Source organism: Muscardinus avellanarius (assembly GCF_963383645.1).
Source record: "Muscardinus avellanarius genome assembly, chromosome: 13".
Lineage (NCBI taxonomy): Eukaryota > Metazoa > Chordata > Mammalia > Rodentia > Gliridae > Muscardinus > Muscardinus avellanarius.
In genome coordinates this window covers 41727952-41747217 of record NC_137799.1, presented here as the reverse complement: position 1 = coordinate 41747217, position 19266 = coordinate 41727952, and the positions used below count along the sequence as shown (strand labels likewise).

General features: G+C 44.2%; 1 protein-coding gene across 1 annotated transcript in view; it reads left to right on the top strand.

Annotated features, from left to right (window-relative positions):
• Positions 1 to 18687, top strand: part of NFX1 (nuclear transcription factor, X-box binding 1) — a gene marked incomplete at both ends in the record, with an annotated part of 77126 nt that extends 58439 nt beyond the window's left edge. The window contains 9 exons of the mRNA XM_080708519.1: positions 5790 to 6020; positions 8757 to 8830; positions 9635 to 9736; positions 10344 to 10385; positions 13470 to 13568; positions 14084 to 14150; positions 16105 to 16250; positions 17083 to 17187; positions 18615 to 18687. Coding sequence (XP_080564645.1) covers positions 5790 to 6020; positions 8757 to 8830; positions 9635 to 9736; positions 10344 to 10385; positions 13470 to 13568; positions 14084 to 14150; positions 16105 to 16250; positions 17083 to 17187; positions 18615 to 18687 — 939 coding nt within the window. The remainder of the gene's footprint in view (positions 1 to 5789; positions 6021 to 8756; positions 8831 to 9634; positions 9737 to 10343; positions 10386 to 13469; positions 13569 to 14083; positions 14151 to 16104; positions 16251 to 17082; positions 17188 to 18614) is intronic.
• Between the last annotated feature and the right edge of the window lie 579 nt (positions 18688 to 19266).

Here is a 19266-nt window from a genome sequence, read left to right as displayed (position 1 = left end):
TTAAAAAAAAAAAAATAGGTCTGGAATACAAAATAGGTCTGGAGGTATAGCTTGGGAGTCGTAGGAGGCCCATGGGTTCCACCTGCAGTACCACAAAGAGTAAATAAATAAAATTTACCCCCCTTTTTCTTTTTGTCCCTTTGGTAGTGGTACTGGGGTTCCTGGAAACCCTTCTACCTCTGGGCTACACTCCCAACCTTTTTTATTTGGAAGCAGGGTCTCTTAAGCCACCAAGGCTGGCTTCGAACCTGCGCAATCCTCCTGTTTGCGCCTTCCAAGCACAGGGATTACAAGCGTGTGCCACCATGCCCGGCAAAATTTATCCCTTTTTGTATACAGATTATAGTTTTGTTACTGTTTTTGTTTTTTGTAGATTTTTTTTTCTATGTGTGTATATGTGTCCGTGTTTGTTTTGTTTGTTTTGTTTTTTACTGGGGATGGGGAATGAATTCAGGGACATTCTACCTCAGAGCTATACCCCCAACCCTTTTTGTTCTTTATTTTGAAACAGGGTCTCACTAAGTTGCTGAGGCTGGTGGCAAACCTCTAGTCCTCCCGTCTCAGCCTCCCAAGTACTGGGATTACAAGTATATACCACCAGGCATAGTCAGGTTTTAGTGGGGTTTTTTTTGTTTTGTTTTGTTTTGTTTTGTTTTGTTTTGGTGGTACTGGGGGTGGAACCCAGAGACTTTCTACCTCCGGGCTATACTCCCAGACCTTTTTTATATTTTATTTGGAAACAGGGTCTCACTAAGTTGCTGAAAACCTCACTAAGTAGCTGAGGCTGGCTTCGAACCCGTGCGATCCTCCTGTCTCTGCCTCCCAAGCGCGGGAATTACAAGCGTGCGCTACCACGCCCAGCTCAGGTTTTAGTTTTAAGAAAAGCATTCATATGGTCATGTAACCACCATCATAATCAAGATGTAGAACAATTTATTCACCCTCAAGCCTTTCTTCATGCCCCCTAAAGTCACTTTCCCTCCACCTCCAGGCCCTGAACACCAGTGATACTTTTTTTTTCTGCTCCCAATACTGTAGTTATTTCCAGAATGACACAGAAATAACAATCAGTACAATAGCATTTTGATTCTCTTCTTCTATCATGTTTCAATCTGGTTACAACTAAATGGAATTCAGCCCATTTGGCCTAGAGAACACATGCTGTGTTCAAAGACAACTTTAAGATTAACCAGCATAGCCAGGCATGGTGGCACATACCTGTAATCCCAGCACTTGGGAGGCTGAGATAGAAGGATTGCTGGTTCAAGGGCAGCCTCAGCAAGGTAGTGAGACTTTCAACAACCTTTGAGACCCTGTTTCAAAATGAAAAGAAAACTAAAAAGGGTAGCTCAGAGGTAGAACACCCCTGGATTCAATACACACACACACACACACACACACACACACACACACTAAACCAGCATGATTAACTGGGGACAGTGGCTCATGCCTGTAATCTCCTATACTTGGGAAGCCAAAACAAGACGATCACAGGCTTGAGGCCAATAGACAGTAATTTAGAAAGGTCCTGTTTTTGTTTTTTATGGTACTTGGGATTGAGCCCAGGACAATCTACCTCCAAGCTACACCCCCAACCCTATTTTATTTTCTGTTTTTTTTATTTTTTAATTATTTATTTATTGTGGCACTGGGGTTGGAACCCAGTGGCATTCTGCCTCCAAGCCACAATCCCAGCCCTATTTTTTTATTCATTATTTTGAAACAGGGTCTCACTGAGTTGCAAAGGGCCTCACTAAATAGCTGAGGCTGTCCACAAACCGTGATCCTCCTGTCTTAGCCTCCCAATAGCTGGGATTACAAGCCTGTGCCACCACGCCCGGCTTTATTTTATTTTGAAACATGGTCGTAGCTGGGTGTGGTGGCACACACGCGTGTAATCCCAGTGCTTGGGAGGCTTAGACAGGGGGATCGCACAGATTCAAAGCCACCCTCATCCACTTGGTGAGGTTCTCAGCAACTTAGTGAGACCCTGTTTCCAAATAAAATATAAAATAGGTTTGGGAATATAGGCTGGAGGTAGAAAAGCCCCTAATTTCCACTCCTAGTACCAAAAAAAAAAAGTAAGAAAGAAAGAAACATGGTCTTGCTAGGTTAATGAGAGTCTCATTAACCTATTTTCAGATCTGCAGTTCTCCTATCTCAGCTTCCCAAGTACTGGGATTACAAGCATGGGCCACAATGCTTGGCAAGATCACACCTGTAATTCCTGTACTTGGGAAACTGAGACAAGAGGATCATAGGATCACAGATTCAAGAACAGCCTTAGCAAGTACTGAAACTTTTCAATCTGAGGTAGAATAGAAGAAATAAAACTTTAGGTAGAAAGGAGACAAATCAGGAAGGAAAGGAAAATATAGTTTTAAAATCTAAAAAATACTTCATAAGTTTTAGTTTCACTTGATACAGATTGATCTTAGACAAAAGTCATGCCTACACTTTTAAATCATTGGCTTAGCTCCATACCTGAAATTTATGAGGTGATTAGATCCCACAAAAAAGTTTCACCTATTGTCAAAGAAAATGCTCGGAGAAAATCACACACACGCACACACCATCCTACTTGCCCCATTTCCCACCGTGTGCCTTTAGCCATCCCTTCTCTAGGAATCCCATAAAAAGTGATTAAAAGATCCTAAGATCCTGGGGCCTCGGTCTCTCTGTCTCTGTGTCTGTCTGTCTGTGTCTCTCTCTCTCTCTCTCTCTCTCTCTCTCTCTCTCTCTCTCTCTCTCTCTCTCTCTCTTTCTCTCTCTCTCTCTCAATAGCTCTCATACTCTCAAGTGCACATTTTTCATTAAACATGTATCTTTACTTTTCTTAAATTAAACCTCTTTTTCTGACTGGTGGGTGTTGAAATTCTTTTCATCACAGAAGCCAAGAAACCCACAAAATTAATTTTGATTTCCCATGACAAAAGTAGTGAGATCCTGTTTAAAAATAAATATTGGCCTGGGGGTATAGCTCAAAGGTAGAATGCCTCTGAGTTCAATCCCCAATACCACCAAAAATAAAAAATAGTTGGGCATGGTGGTGCACGCTTGTAATCCCCACACTTGGGAGGCAGAGACAGGAGATTGCGCAGGTTCGAAGCCAGCCTGTGCTGGCTTAAGAGACCCTTTTCCAAAAATAAAAAAGTATAAAATAGGCTGGGAATGTATCCCGGAGGTAAAAGGGCTTCCAGGAATCCCAGTACCACCCAAAAAAAAATTTTTAATAAAAAATAATGCTGGGGATATAGCTCAGATGTAGAACACCCCTGAGTTCAATCCCCAATAACACACACACACACACACACACACACACACACACACACACACACACACTAACCAGCAAGAGGAGGGTTTATTGGCTTAGAACAAGGTGTTTCTGTGAGAGTATCCCAGAGTAGAGATGGTCTCTCTGCCATCTTCCAAGTTTATTCTCTGAGCCCTGCACAGCTCCCCATCCTGACTGCTAAGCCTAAGCACCTTCCTCCAGTCTTCCTATACTTCCTTATGACCAGTTCCCTAAGGACTTCCACCCTCTTTCTTAACCTTCAAGCGATGTTTGGCAATGTCACTTACAGACTCTTAAACACTTAAAACCTTCTTTTAAATTTTGTATTTATTTCCTTATTTACAGATGTGGGAGCAGTACTGGAGGCTGAACCCAGGGGCATTCTACCTCTGAGCTATACCCCCAACCCTAATTTATTTTTACTTGGAAACAGGGTCTCACAAGGTTGATGAAAGTCTCACTACTTGCTGAGGCTATCCTTAAACCTGTGATCCTCCTTGTCTCAGCCTCCCAAGTACTAGAATCACATATGTGTGCTACCACACCAGTGCCCTGTTTTAATGATTAGAAACTACATTCTACCAACGTACTAACTCCAAAGTGATTGGAAGCATATATGCTGTAGGCTTTGGAGGCCTCTATAAGGAAAAATGATATGCCACTGGAGTAGACGTATATTCCTCATTTGGGGGGTTCTTAAAATAAGTTTGAGTAAACTGGGCATGGTGGCCCACACTTGTAATCCCAGTACTTGGGAAGCTGAGATAGGAGGATAGTAGGCTCATGGCCAGCCTCAGCTACTTAATGAGGCCTTTCACAACTTAGTGAGACCCTATTTCATAATGAATAAATAGGGCTGGGGGTGTGGCTCGGAGGTAGAACACCCCTGGGTTCAATCCCCAATACCACTAAATTTAATTAATTAATTAATTAATTGAGCAAATATACAAGGGTAACCTTTGGTCCCCTGGAGGAAGAAAAATCCAGTATATTTTTTTTTCTAAAGTGGAGAAGCCTGGAAGCAGGTGGTTTCTCAAGAAAAAATGAGGAGTTCCTATTGCCATTGTGTGTGTGTGTGTGTGTGTGTGTGTGTGTGTGTGTGTGTGTGTGTGTGGCACTGGGGATTGAACGTAGAGTCATTCTATCTGTGAGCTATGCCCCCAGTCCTCTTTCATTTTTATTTATTTATTTATTGGTGGTACTGGGGATGGAACCCTTCTACCTCCAGGCTACACTCCCAGACCTATTTTTATACTTTTTTTTTATTTGGAAACAGGGTCTCTTAAGCCAGCACATGCAGCTGGCTTCAAACCTGCTCGATCCTCCTGTCTCTGTCTCCCAACCGTGGGGATTACAAGCGTACACCACCACGCCCGGCTCATTTTTATTTTAAAATAGGGTCTCACTAAGTTGCACAAGGCCTCACTAAGTAGGTGAGGGTGGCTGTGAACCTGTGATCCTTCTGTCTCAGCTTCCCAGGGACTGGTATTACGAGTGTGCGCCACCACACCCAGCTTCCCAATTAATTTCTTAAATAACAGAGCTACTTGAGGTTATAAGACCACCAGTTTGGAGATGTGAAAAGAGTTGAATATGAATCATACAAAATAGCCTGCAAACAGAACACTAAGCCAAGAGCCTCCCCCAGCATATATGATGGTTAGTCTGTCAGCTCCATGCCTGAGCAGTCTGGAAAGGCAGGAGAGGATTATCTGATTCCTCCCAGTTGGTCAATGTTGTTTGTTTGTTTTTTTGGTGGTACTGGGGGGTGGAACCCAGGGGCTTTCTACTTCCAGGCTATACTCCCAGACCTATTTTATACTTTATTTGGAAACAGGGTCTTACTAAGTTCCTGAGAGCCTCACTAAATCGCTGAGGCTGGCTTCGAACCTGTTCGATCCTCCTGTCTCAGCCTCCCAAGTGCTGGGATTACAAGCGTGCACCACCACGCCCAGCATGTCACAGTGTTTTTGAAGTACTCCCTAGTTCCCTGGTTTTATTTTCTTGCTGTTCACTTTGGAAAGTTTGCCCCAGGTCACAGTTGGCTGCTGCCACAAGTTTTTCTTTTTTTGTGTTTTTTTGTTTTTTGTTATAAGAAGCATTATTAAGGTTCAGATTTGTTTTCTTGTCAAACTATCCTTTTGAACTTTAAAAATCAAACTAATTGTTTTCAAATAAAAAAAAGTTTAACTAGCTGGGCGTGGTGGCGTAAATTTGTAATCCCAGCATTCAGGAGGCTGAGACTGGAGGATTGCAGTTCATGGACAGCCTCAGCTACTTAGTGAGGCCTTCTGCAACTTAGTGAGACCCTGTTTCAAAATAAAGAATAAAAAACGGGAGGGAGTGTAGCTCGGAGGTCGAATGCCCCTGAGTTCCATCTCCAGACCTGAAAAAAAAAAAAAAAGAGCAAAGTTCAGAAATGTTCTAACGGAAAGTTAACACTCACCCTACATCCCACGGAGATGAAAATCTGGCTACTTCTTGTTTCTCCTAGTTACGAAGCAACATCCCCTGTCACCTGGTTGATATCTCTTGCGGATTACCCTGCAGTGCCATGCTGCCGTGTGGGATGCACAAGTGTCAAAGACTTTGTCACAAAGGAGAATGTCTTGTGGATGAGGCCTGCAAGCAGCCCTGCACCACCCCCAGAGCTGACTGTGGCCACCCATGTATGGCATCCTGCCACCCCAGCTTACCGTGCCCAGTGACCATTTGCAAAGCCAAGGTGGGTATTCCTGACTCCAGATGGAGCATTGACTCTGGGCTGCTAGTGAATCTAGGACTGACTACAGTGGACCCTGGGTATGCATCTTAATCAGTCAAGGGTCACTGGTTACAAAGAACTACAAGTTAAGTTAGCAAGAGAAAGGTGGTATAAATCATAAAGATCTCTGTCTGCCTGGCTTGGTACAGTTTTGTTTTGTTTTTTTAGTTCAGCAAGTACCTACTGCCACCTGACCACAGTCTCTGTATCAGATCACATTCTTTTTTTTTTTTTTCCCCGTGGGAGTGGGAGTGGAACCCAGGGTCATTCTACCTCCGAGCTACATCCTCTGCCCAATTTTTTATTCTTTATTTTGAAACAAGGTCTCACTGAGTTTCAAAGGGCCTCACTAAGTAGCTGAGGCTGTCCTTGAATGGCAATCCTTCTGTCTCAGCCTCCCGAATGCTGGGATTACAAGCATGCACTACCACACCCAGCTCAGATCACATTAGATTTTTCTGGACATGCTGGCGCACACACCTGTAATCCCAGTACTTGGAAGGCTGAGATGGGAAGATTGCTACAGCATCTCATGCAGATCTTGAGAAAGCTCGATCAGGGGACCCGCAAAGGCATAGATTCCCCATGAAGTATGTCTAGCATTCCCTTCTTCAAAAAATTATTTTAGGATTATTTGGATCAATTTGTATAATTGGAATTTTATGAATAAGCATTATAACTAAAATTGATGGACAGTGGCTTGTGAGAGACTCAGGCAGCAAAGATTTATTTTTCCCAAGGATAAAGTTTGGGCCAGTGATTAAGTTCAAACTGACCTTAGTTTGGGCCAATATATAAGATTAAGTTCAAGCTGGCCTTGCAAAGTAAGACAAAGCATACCTTCTATGATTATTTAAATGTCTGGCACCCTGCCCTGAAGTCTGTAAAAAAAACTTTTCCTGTCCTTGAAGTTCCTGTTTGCATGACTATAAAGATTATAACAAATCCTGAAAGTAAAAAGTAAGAAAGGAGTAAGAAAGAAATAAGAGAAAAGCTGGAGAAGCTTCCATCAGAATAAGTTCGAGAAGCTGCCATCTGGTCTCGTATGTCAGTGTCTTCTCTCTCACGACCTCGACTCTCCTCTCACCAGCACACAAACCTCGACTCTTGCTAGGACTGGACCCCAGCAGAAGATCACAAATTTGAGGGCAGCCTCAGCAAATTAGCAAGACCCTCAGCAACTTAGGGAGACTCTATTTCAAAATAAAGAACTGGGTGTGTAGTTTAGAGGTAGAATCCCCCTGGATTCAGTCCCTAGTCTCATATATGTGCAAGCAGGGTACAATGGCACACACCCCTATAATCCCAGTAACTCGGGAGGCTGAAGCAGGAGGGCCAGAAGTTGGGGGCCAGCCTGAGCAATTTAGTGAGACCCTATCTGAGAATAATAAATAAAAAGGGCTAGGGATGTAACTCAGTGGTAGAACACCCCTGGATTCAATCCAGGAGCTGTATATATAGTTCAGTGGTAGAGCACTTATCTAAAAATGTGAGGGTAGCCAGCACGGTGGCACACGCCTATAATACCAGTATTCAGGAGGCTGAGACTGAAGGATTGCGGTTCTCAGGCAGCCTCAGCTACTTAGTAAGTCCCTCTTTAACTTAGTAAGACCCTGTTTCAAAATAAAGAATAAAAAATAGGGCAGGGTGTAGCTCGGAGGTTGAATGCCCCAGGGTTCCATCCCCAGACCTGCAAAAAAAAAAAAAAAGTGTGAGGGAGCCAGATGTGGTGGCACATGCTTGTGATCTCAGTACTTGGGAGGCTGAGAGATGGAGGATCACAGGTTCTCAACCAGCCTCAGCTACTTAGTGAGGCTCTCTACAACTTAGTGAGGCTCTGTTTCAAGGGGTTCTTTTTTTTGTCTTTTTTGGAACCGGGGATCGAACCCAGAGCGCCACACCTGCAAAGCAGGAGCTTTGCCACTGAGCTACATCCCGGCCAGTGAGGCTGTTTCAAAATAAAGAAGAAAAATACAGCTGGGGGTGTAGCTCAGAGGTAGAATGCCCTTGGCTTCCATTCCCAGTACCACTAAATAAATAAATAAATGTCTGAGGGAAGGTGGGTATGGTGGTGCAGTAGGCTGAGACATTAGAATTTGCAGGTTCAAGGACTTCTTGAGCCAGTACTAAGACTCTCATCAACCTAGTGAGACCCTATTTCAAAATAAAAATAAAGCCTGGCATAGTGGTGCATGCTTGTAATCTCAGTACTTGGGAGGCTGAGACAGGAGGATCACAGGTTCTCGGCCAGCCTAAACTATTTAGGTTCTCTGCAACTTAGTGAGACCCTGTTTCAAAATAATAAAATAGGACTGGGAGTGTAGCTCAGAGGTAGGATGCCCCTGGGTTCCATTCCCAGTACCACAAAAAGAAATAAAATTAAAAAAACAGGGCTGGAGGTGTAGCTTGGAGGTAGAATACCCCTTAGTTCAATCTCCAGTACCACAAAAAATGGAGGGAGGAAGGGAGAAGAGAAGGAAATAAGGTATGAGGGAGGCCCTGAGTTTGATCCCCCATACCACCAAAAAAAAAGGGGGGGGGAGAAATTACCAGTGATTTTTAGCTTCTTCCATCTCACCATGTGGCATGTGGATGCTCACTGACTCTACCGTGTTTCAGAGAGGTTTTGGAAGTAAAGCCTGTTTATTTACATAATTCACATGTACTAAGAACTGTTTCATGTTAATCTCCTTTCAGGTGGAGCTACAGTGTGAATGTGGACGAAGAAAAGATATGGTGGTTTGTTCTGAAGCATCAAGCACGCATCAAAGGTAAATGAATGCTGTGGAAACACAGACAATTGGTAACTCTAGGTTAAGGAAGGGTTCATGTGTTTATTGAAGAGTCTATGACTCTTCTAACAGTTTGAAGAGTTTTGGGGTTTTTTGTAATGTTTTGTGGTACTGGGGATTGAACCCAGAAGCATTCTACCTCTTAGCTACAAACCCAGCCATATTTTTAGTTTTGAAACAGGGTCTCACTAAGTAGCTAAGGCTGGCCACAAACCTGTGATCCTCCTATCTCAGCCTCCCCAGTAATGGGATTACAAGTGTGCGCCACCACACCCGGCTTGGAAGAATTTTTAGTAAGTGTTTTTAATTCAAGCCAGGCATGGTGGCTCACACCTAATCCCTGTACCTGGGAGGCTAAGACAAGAGGATCACAGGTTTGAATCCAGCCTCAGCAACTTAGCGTGACCCCTGGATTCAATTTCCATTACCACCCCCCCCCCAAGAAAATGTTATACAAATTTCTAATTTCAAGCCAGGTGTGGTGGCGCATGCTTGTAAATCCCAGTACTTGGGAAACTGGGATAGGAAGATCCCAGGTTCAAGACCAGCCTCAGCAATTTAGCAAGACTCTCAGCAACCTAGCCAGACCCTATTTTGAAACAAAACAATCTCATTTCTCTGGTTAAAAGAAATTTTCTGCTTTATTTTTATATGTAGTTCTTAAGAGATGAGCTCCCAAGCCACACATACTGTCTTTTGGTGGGTGGGCTTTGCTGTTCTGTATCCCTAACAAAAGAAGGTTGTTGTGAAATTACAGTGCCTTTTGTCTTTTATGTATTTCAGAATAGCTGCTATTTCTATAGCCTCTAAAATAACAGACATGCAGCTTGGAGATTCAGTGGAGATCAGCAAGTTAATTACCAAGAAGGAACTTCAACAAGCCAGGTAATTTTTTAAAAGTATGTATGTGCCCTCTTTCTCCAATTAGACTTAACTTTCTAGAGGGCAGGGTTCATTCATTTCAATCCCACACCGTGTAGCTTTGCCTGCAGTAGGTATTCAACAGACTTTGATCTTGAGGCCACATCCACTCCAACCCCTCGCAGAAGATAGCTAAGACCAGAGGAGGTCTTCCAGGTCCCATTCCAGACTATTGGTGGAGGAAGCAGAGACCTAGATGTGCCCAGCCCAGCGTGCAGGAGAACAGAGAACCAGGGTGAGGCCTGTGTCTGGCAAAGGAGGTGGGGCTGTCAGAAGCACCTGAAGAGCAGTTTGGGTGCTGAGCAGCCCTAGGACACTGAAGCCCACTGAGGACTCCTCAATTCCTATAACCTAGGGCCAGGGGGAACAAGGAGATTCCCAGGCAGGGAGTGCTAGTGAAACCGGAGAAATCAGTGGCCTCCCAAGCTGCTTCCTAAACCAAAGGGAGAGACTTTTAGCAAGAGTCTGCTGTGTTCTCAAGTTGCCCACCTAAGACTTTCTTGCTGAGTAGGACCTGTAAAACCTGTGCCCTGACTGTTTTTTGTTTTTTCTCTTTCATTTGCTTTTCAAGACTGGAATGCGATGAGGAGTGCTCAGCCTTAGAAAGGAAAAAGTAAGTCATTTCAACCACTTGTTACCTGCTTCTCCTTAAGCTCTGTGTAATTAATGGGAGGAAGCAAGCTTTCCATCACTCAGCACCTGCTCTGAATCTTTTCCTGCTATCAGACAGTAAGAGAAATGTGATCAAGAATTGAATTGTCTAAGGATAAACCCCTCAGGTAATTTCAGCATATTTCAGAAACATGAGCTGTGTGGTTTTGGGTGTGATGTAAATATCACATGCCCCAACATAGTTATTTAGTGACTGGTCAACTTCCTGATCCCAATAGATAAGAGGCTTTTAAAAACATTCAGTGAGCCAGGCTTTTTGGCTCACGCCTATAATCCCAATACTTGGGAGACTGAAACAGGAGGATCACAGGTTTGAAACCAGCCTCAGGAATTTAGCAAGACCCTCAGCAACTTATTGAGACCTTGTTTCCCCAAAAAGGGGTTGGGGGGGCTGGAGTTGTAGCTCAGAGGTAGAATGCTGCTGGGTTCCATCCCCAGATCACAAAAAAAAAAAAAAAAAAATAGCATTACAATCTCTGGCAAGTCACATATATTCTTTTTTTTTTTTTTTTTTTTTTTTTTTTTTTTTTTTTTTTGCGGGTCTGGGGGTGGAACCCAGGGGAATTTGACCTCCGAGCTACACCTTCTGCCCTATTTTTTATTCTTTATTTTGAAACGGGGTCTCACTAAGTAGCTAAAGCTGTCCGTGAACTGCGATCCTTCGGTCTCAGCCTCTCGAATGCTGGGATTACAAGCGTGCGCCACCACACCCGGCCACATATATTCTTGAAACCTAATTTTCTTTAAAATATATGGAAATAGCCAGGTGTGGTAGCACATGCTTATAATCTTAGCATTTAGGAGACTGAAACAGGAGGATCGCTCGCAGACAGCCTCAGTGACTTAGTGAGGCCCTTTGCAGCTTAGTGACACCCTATTTCAAAATAAAAAGAATTTAAAAAATAGGTCTGGGAGTGTAGCTTGGAGGTAGAAGGCCCCTGATTCTATCCCCAGTAACACAAAAAAAAAAGAAAAGAAAGTCATCCCTTCTTGGCCAACCCCAATGATCTCACATACCAAGCCTTCTCTTCCCCAAATAACCCAAGACTCTAGTGTTTAGTCTGTTCAAACCCATGCAGATCTATTTTGTTTTATTCTATGAAGAGAGTACCACGTCTTGTTCCAAATTGTTTTTCTTTCCAGTCTGTTGTGTGTATTGAGGGGGGCTGTTCCTGGGGATTGGACCCAGAGGCATTCTACCTTCGAGCTCCAGGCCCAGCCCTATAATTTTTTGTCTCACTACAATGCTGAGGCTGTCCTTGAACCTGCAATCCTCCTTTCTCAGCCTCCCAAGTACTGGGATTACAGGTGTGTGCCACAATGCCCAACCTGGTTTTTAGAAATGAGGTGACAATGCCGGGCGTGGTGGCGCACGCTTGTAATCCCCGCGCTTGGGAGGCGGAGACAGGAGGATCGCGCAGGTTCGAAGCCAGCCGTGCGCTGGCTTAGGAGACCCTGTTTCCAAAATGAAAATGTAAAAATAGGTCTGGGAGTGTAGCCCCGAGGTAGAAGGGCTTCCAGGAACCCCAGTACCACCAAAAAAAAAAAAAAAAAAGAAATGAGATGACAAGGAACTTAGTCCTTTTATATTACTACATTAGCCATCACCTTATCTGCAATTTTGCATTCCACAGTTTCAGTTACCCACAGTCAACTGCAGTCTGAAAATATTAACTGGAAAATTCCAGAAATAAAAATCCACAAATTTGAAATTGCTTGCCATCTGATCAGCATGATGAAATCTGGTGCCTTTAGCTGGGTGTGGTGGTGGACACTTGTAATCCCAGCATATGGGAGGCTGAGACTGGAGGATTGCGGTTCACGGACAGCCTCAGCTACTTAGTGAGGCCCTCCGCAACTTAGTGAGACCCGGTTTCAAAATAAGGAATAAAAAATAGGGCAGGGGTGTAGCTTGGAGGTTAAATGCCCCTGGGTTCCATCCCCAGACCCGCAAAAAAAAAAAAAAAAAAATGCACCTTCCTCTACTTGATCCTGTGAATCATCTCTTTTCTATCATATCCACACTGAGCGTGCTACCCCACTGTTAGTCAGTTATCAGATGCAGAATTTCGGTATCACAGTGCTGCAATTATTATTTTACTTAGTAATGGCTCTGACGCATGAGAATAGTGATGCTGGTAATTTGGATATGCCAAAGAAAAGACAAAAAGTGCTGTTCATAAGTGAAAAGATGAAGAGGTGAGCCAGGTATAGTGGTGCACACTTGTAATCCCAGTACTTGGGAGGCTGAGGCAGAAGGATTACAGATTCAAGGACAGCCTCAGCAAGTAGTGAGACTTTTCATCAATACCCAGTACCACATACACACACAAAAAAAGTGAAAAGATGAAAGTTCAGATGGGCATGGTGGTGCACGTTTGTAATCCCAGTACTTGGGAGGCTGAGACAGGAGAATCACGGGTTCAAGGCTAGCCTCAGCTACTTAGTGAGGCCCTCTGTAACTTAGTGAGATTGTGTTTCCAAATAAAGAATAAAAACCAGAAGCCGGGCATGGTGGTACACACTTGTAATCCCAGCATTTGGGAGGCTGAGGCAGGAGGATCATGGTTCACAACCACTTAGTGAGGCCCTTTGCAACTCAGTGAGACCCTGTTTCATAAATAAATAATAAAAAATTTTAAAATAGGGCTGGGGGTGTCTCTTGGAGGTAGAATGCTCCCCTGGGTTCTATATCCAGTGCCAAAAGAAAAGAAAAAAAGATAAAAACAGGGCTAGGAGTATAGCTCTGAGGCAGAATGCTCCTGGGTTCAATCCCAAATACCACAAAAGAAAAGAAAACAGGTGAAAGTTCACAACTTAAAAAAATCATATTCTAAGATAGCTAAGGTATGTGGTAAATTGTTTTAATCTCTTAAGTTTTCATCCTCGGTATGTATGAATAGGAAAAAAACATAGTACATACAGCAGGGCTTGGTACTGTCCGTAGTTCCAGGCACCTGCTAGGGGTTTGGAACATATCTTTTGTGCCATTCTGTATATGTACGTACTTTCCTTTCACTTTCAGGAGGTTGGCAGAGGCATTTGATATCACCGATGACTCTGATCCTTTCAATATACGTTCTTCAGGTTCAAAATTCAGTGACAGTTTGAAAGATGATGCCAGGTTTGTAATTTGTTACCTAATTTTTAGTTGTAGTTTATTGAAAGTGTCTAGTACTTTAAGATGTAGTAACTAGTATGTGCTCCTTTTGTGATTAAACCAGGTAAAATTTACCTATTTTAAGAGATTATATGATAGTTAATAAAAATCTTTTCTTAGTTTCTCAAAACTGTCCCATTAAAGAACTGAACTTTGGGTGTCAGGGTATGGCCTCTGGTTGGAATTTGAGCCTTCCAAGGGCTAGACTGAATTAAAGGAGACCTGGCCCACATTCCACCTCTTCCCACCCAGGCCTCACAATGACAGGTACTTCACTTAGGACAGGAGCAGCTCTTGCTTTTCTCAGTAAATCAAAGGGCCTCTGGCCCTGTTTTTCCTTCCTTCTCTTCTCATATTTATTTTCTCTCTTTTTTTCTTTTCATTTTTGAGATTCTGTACTTTATAGGGAGAGGATGGGGTAGAAAGGGTTCCTGGGAGGGCAGAAACAAGAAATTAATTGTGGTTGTTTCTCATTTCAGGAAGGACTTAAAGTTTGTCAGTGATGTTGAGAAGGAAATGGAAACGCTTGTGGAGGCCGTGAATAAGGTTGAAGTCAAAACATCCAACTGGACATTTTTCTAAGGCAGAAACACCATCAGCCTAGAGTAGTTGTAGGAAAGTCCAAAATTCCATAGGATCCTGATCTTCCCTAAAAGCCCAGCCATTGTAATCTCCATGGAAGCCTGGCCTGGTTTGGTCATTACAGGAAAAATATCTGCAGTTCGATTTAATATAAATAAAAATCCTAGCTCAGCATCTCAGGAGTGAAGAAACTGCATACGAGGGCTTGGTAGTGATGGTCACATGACTGAGGGGGATTCTTAGAAGCCCTGTGAGGCTCTCAGATCTCCACAGGGCTATGCATGATGGGAGATGTACTCTGTCTTTGTTACCCCAAAAGCAAGACAAACCCTGGGGTAAAGATGAAAGCTATGACTAGAGCTGAAGAGTAGTGGGGAGATCAACTCCTTAAAGCACGAGAACAGCCAAGTAGGGTGGCGCACACCTGTAATCCAGTACTCAGGAGGCTGAGACAGGAGGCTTGCAGGTTCCAGGCCAGCCTCCGCAATGCAATGAAATTCTCAGTAACCTAGCAAGACCCTATTTCAAAACAAAAAATAAAAAGGGCTTGGAAGTGTAGCTTAGAGGTAAAATGCCCCTGGGTTCAATCCTCAGTACCACAAAGAAAAAAAAAGAGAGAGAGAGAGTGAGGCCCCTGTCCTTGAGGCAGCCCTGGAAGTTTAGGAGGCCCCTTTAAGATGAAAAGGTGTTTCACCAGAAGCAGCCAGCACTGCTCAATCAGCAGGGACTGGGAGAAGATGCTGTGTTTGCCACATGTCTAACAATGGTGGTTTTCCTTCCTGGTGTTTCCCTTAACTCTCTTTCCATCCCTCCTCTTGCCTTTTTGTTGTTGTTGTTGTTCCTTTTTTTTTTTTTTTTTTTTTTTTTTTTCAGTACTGGGGGTGAAACCCAGGGGCATTCTACCTCCGAGCTATATCCCCAGCCCTATTTTTTATTCTTTACTTTGAAACAGGGTCTCACTGAGTTGAAAAGGGCCTCACTAAGTAGCTGAGACTGTTCATGAGCCATGATCCTCCTGTCTCGGCCTCCCAAATGCTGGGATTGCAAGCATGCACCACCATGCCCAGCTGAAACTAAACTCTTAGTTAGGAGACCTGAGCAAATGTATCTACACACTTAGGGTTTTTAATGTAGAATAGACTTGTATAGGAACTGTGGTGTTCTCTTGATGGTGGTGGTGTTAGTGCTGTTTTTGTTTTCTTTTTTTGAGATGGGTATCGCAGTGTTGCCTAGGCTGATCTCTACTCCTCACCTCAAGTGATCCTCCTGCCTCAGTCTCCTAAGTAACTGGGAGACTGGGAGAGCTTTTCTTGTTTTTTAAGTCTTCATTGTTTTTTTGTTTTTGTTTTTGTTTTTTTTTTGGTGGTACTGGGGATGGAACTCTTCTCGGGCTACACTCTCACCTATTTTATATTTTCTTATTTGGAAACAGGATCTCTTAAGCCAGCGAGGCTGGCTTCAAACCTGCGTGATCCTCCTGTCTCCACCTCCCAACCGTGGGGATTACAAGCGTGCGCCACCACGCCCGGCAGGTCTTCAATTTTTTAGTCATTTCTTGGGAATCACTCCCCCTAGTATGGACCTGCTCAGGAGGAGCCATCGTGCTGTCCACTAAAGTCTCAGCTCACTTTCTCTCTGTCTCTCCCCTGTCTGTCAACACATACAAGGCAGATAAAGAAGCGCCTCAGGTCTCATCCTCCCACCCCTCTGGGCTTGCAGGGCAGTTAGTGAGATGCTGTGCATTTTAACCTGTAAAATGCAGCTGCCTCTTACTGACCAGGCTTTTCTTGTGGTGAGATGGCCAGGTGTAAGCATTTTCTAGGCAAGTGCTCTGCACTGAGCTATGTCTCTACCCCAGCTGTAAGCATTTTCTGTTCAGGACAATGTTATGAAATGGTCATCTTTTCTCTCAATACAGGGAAAGAATACTAAGAAAAGCCACAGCTTCCCTCCCATGAACAGAGATCACCGCCGGATCATCCATGACCTGGCCCAAGTTTATGGCCTGGAGAGCGTGAGCTACGACAGTGAGCCGAAACGCAACGTTGTGGTGACTGCCATCAGGTGGGTTGATCATGCTGTCACGGAGGAGAAGCTCGGTATGCCAGACTGGACCCAGGAGGCTGGATCTGCTGGTATTTGCTTTCCTTACTTCTCTCTGTCCTGGAAGAATGGAAGGAAATCTGCTTCTCTGGGACAGTCATTTAGGGCTGAGGCAGAGAGTGAAGCTGGTGCTTCATTCCACAGGGCAGGTGGACCCCAGTGGCTGAGCCTCGTGTCTGCCCTGCTCCATAAGGATGCTGGAGGCAGCTTGTCTGCAGGTAGAGGGGACAGAGCCTGAGCAAGATGCCTGCCCATCATTTCTGTCCTTTTCCCACCCCTCTCCTGTTCCTCCTTCTGGCCTTCCTGGCTCTGTCCTTCTAGCATGATGGGAACAGAAAGAATGCTGGGCTCTGACTCAGCATCCGCTGTGAACAGTATTTTACCATCAGAGGAAACTGAGACCGTAATGTGAGCCACAGGGGGCAGGGAGGACCTAGGATCACTAGCAGAACCTGAATGGGGGCTGGGGATGTAGCAGTAGTAGAGCTCTTGCCTATCGTGTACAAGGCCCTGGGTTCCGTCCCCAGCACCACACACACAAAAAAAGGAGGAGGAACCTTCGGTGTTGGAAGAACTTCTCAGTGAAGAAAAGTGCAGCATGGCCTGCAAGGAAGCAGACAGCGGCCCCCAGGGGTGGGTGGAAGGGACTGTTGAATGCAAGTGACCGCACCTTAGAGGAGACAAGTCATGGCAGAGAGCTCGGGTTGGTGCAGATGGCCTAGGCTGAGTCTCTAGGTGCCTGCCTGTCTCTGAATGGTTCTCACTTTTAGTACTTGTGTTTTCCTCTTATCAGGGGGAAGTCCATTTGTCCTCCTACCACGCTGACTGGTGTGCTTGAAAGGGAAATGCAGACACGGCCTCCACCACCAATTCCTCATCACAGACATCAGACAGACAAGTAAGGATTCCTCAGCTGCATTCCAAGGGGACCCTTCTGGTCAGAGAAGCCAGCAGGGACTCAACTGGCTTGGGCTGCAACAGCCATTGGTAGCCTCCTTGGGTTTGGCCTTAAAGGTACCATGTTCGGCCAAGTGTGGTAGTACATGCCTGTAATCCCAGTACTTGGGAGGCTGAAACAGAAGGGTTACAGGTTTAGGACAGCCTCAGTAAGTAATGAGATTCTCATCTACCTAGTGAAACCCTGTTTCAAAAAAAAAAAAAAAGTAGAGCTGGAGGTGTAGCTCAGAGGTAGAATGCCCTTGGGTTCAATCTCCAGTACCACATACACACAAAAAAGATACCATGTTCAAATATGTAAGGCTTGGTTGGAGTATCAGAACATTTTCTTCAAACACGGGAGCTTAAAATTTGGTGTTTGTGATACCAGTTCTACTCCAGGGAGAGCTTAATTTCCACAATGTAGATGGTGACACTGGAAGTGAAGTCGGTCTGTCACACCAAATGACTTCAAACTGAAACATCTCAGTTATTGTGAAGATGAAAATGGAGCTGGTGTGGGGGCCCATGCTTGGAATGCATGGCAGGCTGTGACAGGAGGACCACAGATTTGAGGGCAGCCTCGGCAACTTAGTGAGACCCTGTTTCCAAATAATAAAATAAAATAGGGCTGGGGGTGTAGTTCAGATTCAACCCCCACTCCCCCCCAAAAACACGTGAAGACACTGGGGATCTTCACTATTTGCTCTCTACTTCTATATGATTATTAGTAATGGTGTTTATGACAGAAACATTTTTTAAAGAGAAAATAAAGCCAAATTGGCAGGCAGCAAGTCTGTCAGGTATTTTCTCAGACAGGAGCAGGACAAAAACACTATCCCTGCCCTTACTCTCCCTTGTTGAGAGAGGAGTCCTGCTGCCCTACTGTGACCAAAGCAGCATGCTGAAAGTCACTCTGAGCCCCAGAAGGACTCCTGCTCCTTTCTGGCCTTCCACACAGAAGTTCTAGCAGTACCTCCTCTGTGTGTCCTGCACAGAACCTCTAAAGAGGTGATAAGGGCAGTTTACAAGATCACTGCAGGTCAGGGCCATTGGTGATCCTGAGAAACTGGATGGGGCAGTGAGGTATCGCCCATTGGGCACAGCCTCAGCAAAGAGCCTTTGGGGCCTTGACGCCCCACAGGACCAGCTTCTTTCTACCTCCTTTACTTGCTTGCTTTTTGTATAAAATTATTATGGATTTTTTATAGAGAGAATGGTATTGTAATGAACTCCTGTATACGCCCACCACTAAATTTCTATAACTAGTAGCTCATGGTTGCCTCACTATCTTATCAAAACTTCACGAATGGCTAATCCACTTTCTGAAGACCTATGTCTGTTTCTCTCAAAGAAGAAAAGACTGACCATTCTTTGTTTGCTTTTCAGGAATCCTGGGAGCAGTAATTTGCAGAAGATAGTCAAGGAGCCAATAATTGACTACTTTGATGTCCAGGACTAAGATCAAGACGCACTTAGATAAAGAATGATTAGGTGTAGTGGAGACTCATTTGCCAGCAGATAAATCATGCTTGTTCCTCACTGCCTGACACAACCGCAGCCTCACGTGCTGTCTTGTACTGATACATCCAGAGCATGAGTTTCAGAAATCCCCTTGTCTGTTCTACCTGTATAAAGTGTTTCACTATGGCCAGATCTCTGACTGTATGGTCACTAGGTTTTCAGTCATGTATTTGAAGAGGCTCCTCATACCATCACTGTGATTACGCTGAGGGTTGGAGATACGTTGGGCTTTGTTTGGACAAACCAGAATGTTAGCCTGAAACTGGCTTCATGGCACTTAGTCATAGTTTCAGTTGGCCTAGTTATTCATCCTGCTAAAAATGCCTGCAACATCACTTCTTATGTGAAAGACACAAACAGATTTCTCATTCTGAAATACCAAACATTGAATGGGCACACCATATCTAGAATAACACATGTCATCTTAAACCCAATCATCTAAGTCTTGCCAAAAGCTCTCATAGGTCTGTCTAGCCAAACTTCTTTAAATGTTCCCAACTGCCAGTTGAAGAGCTAG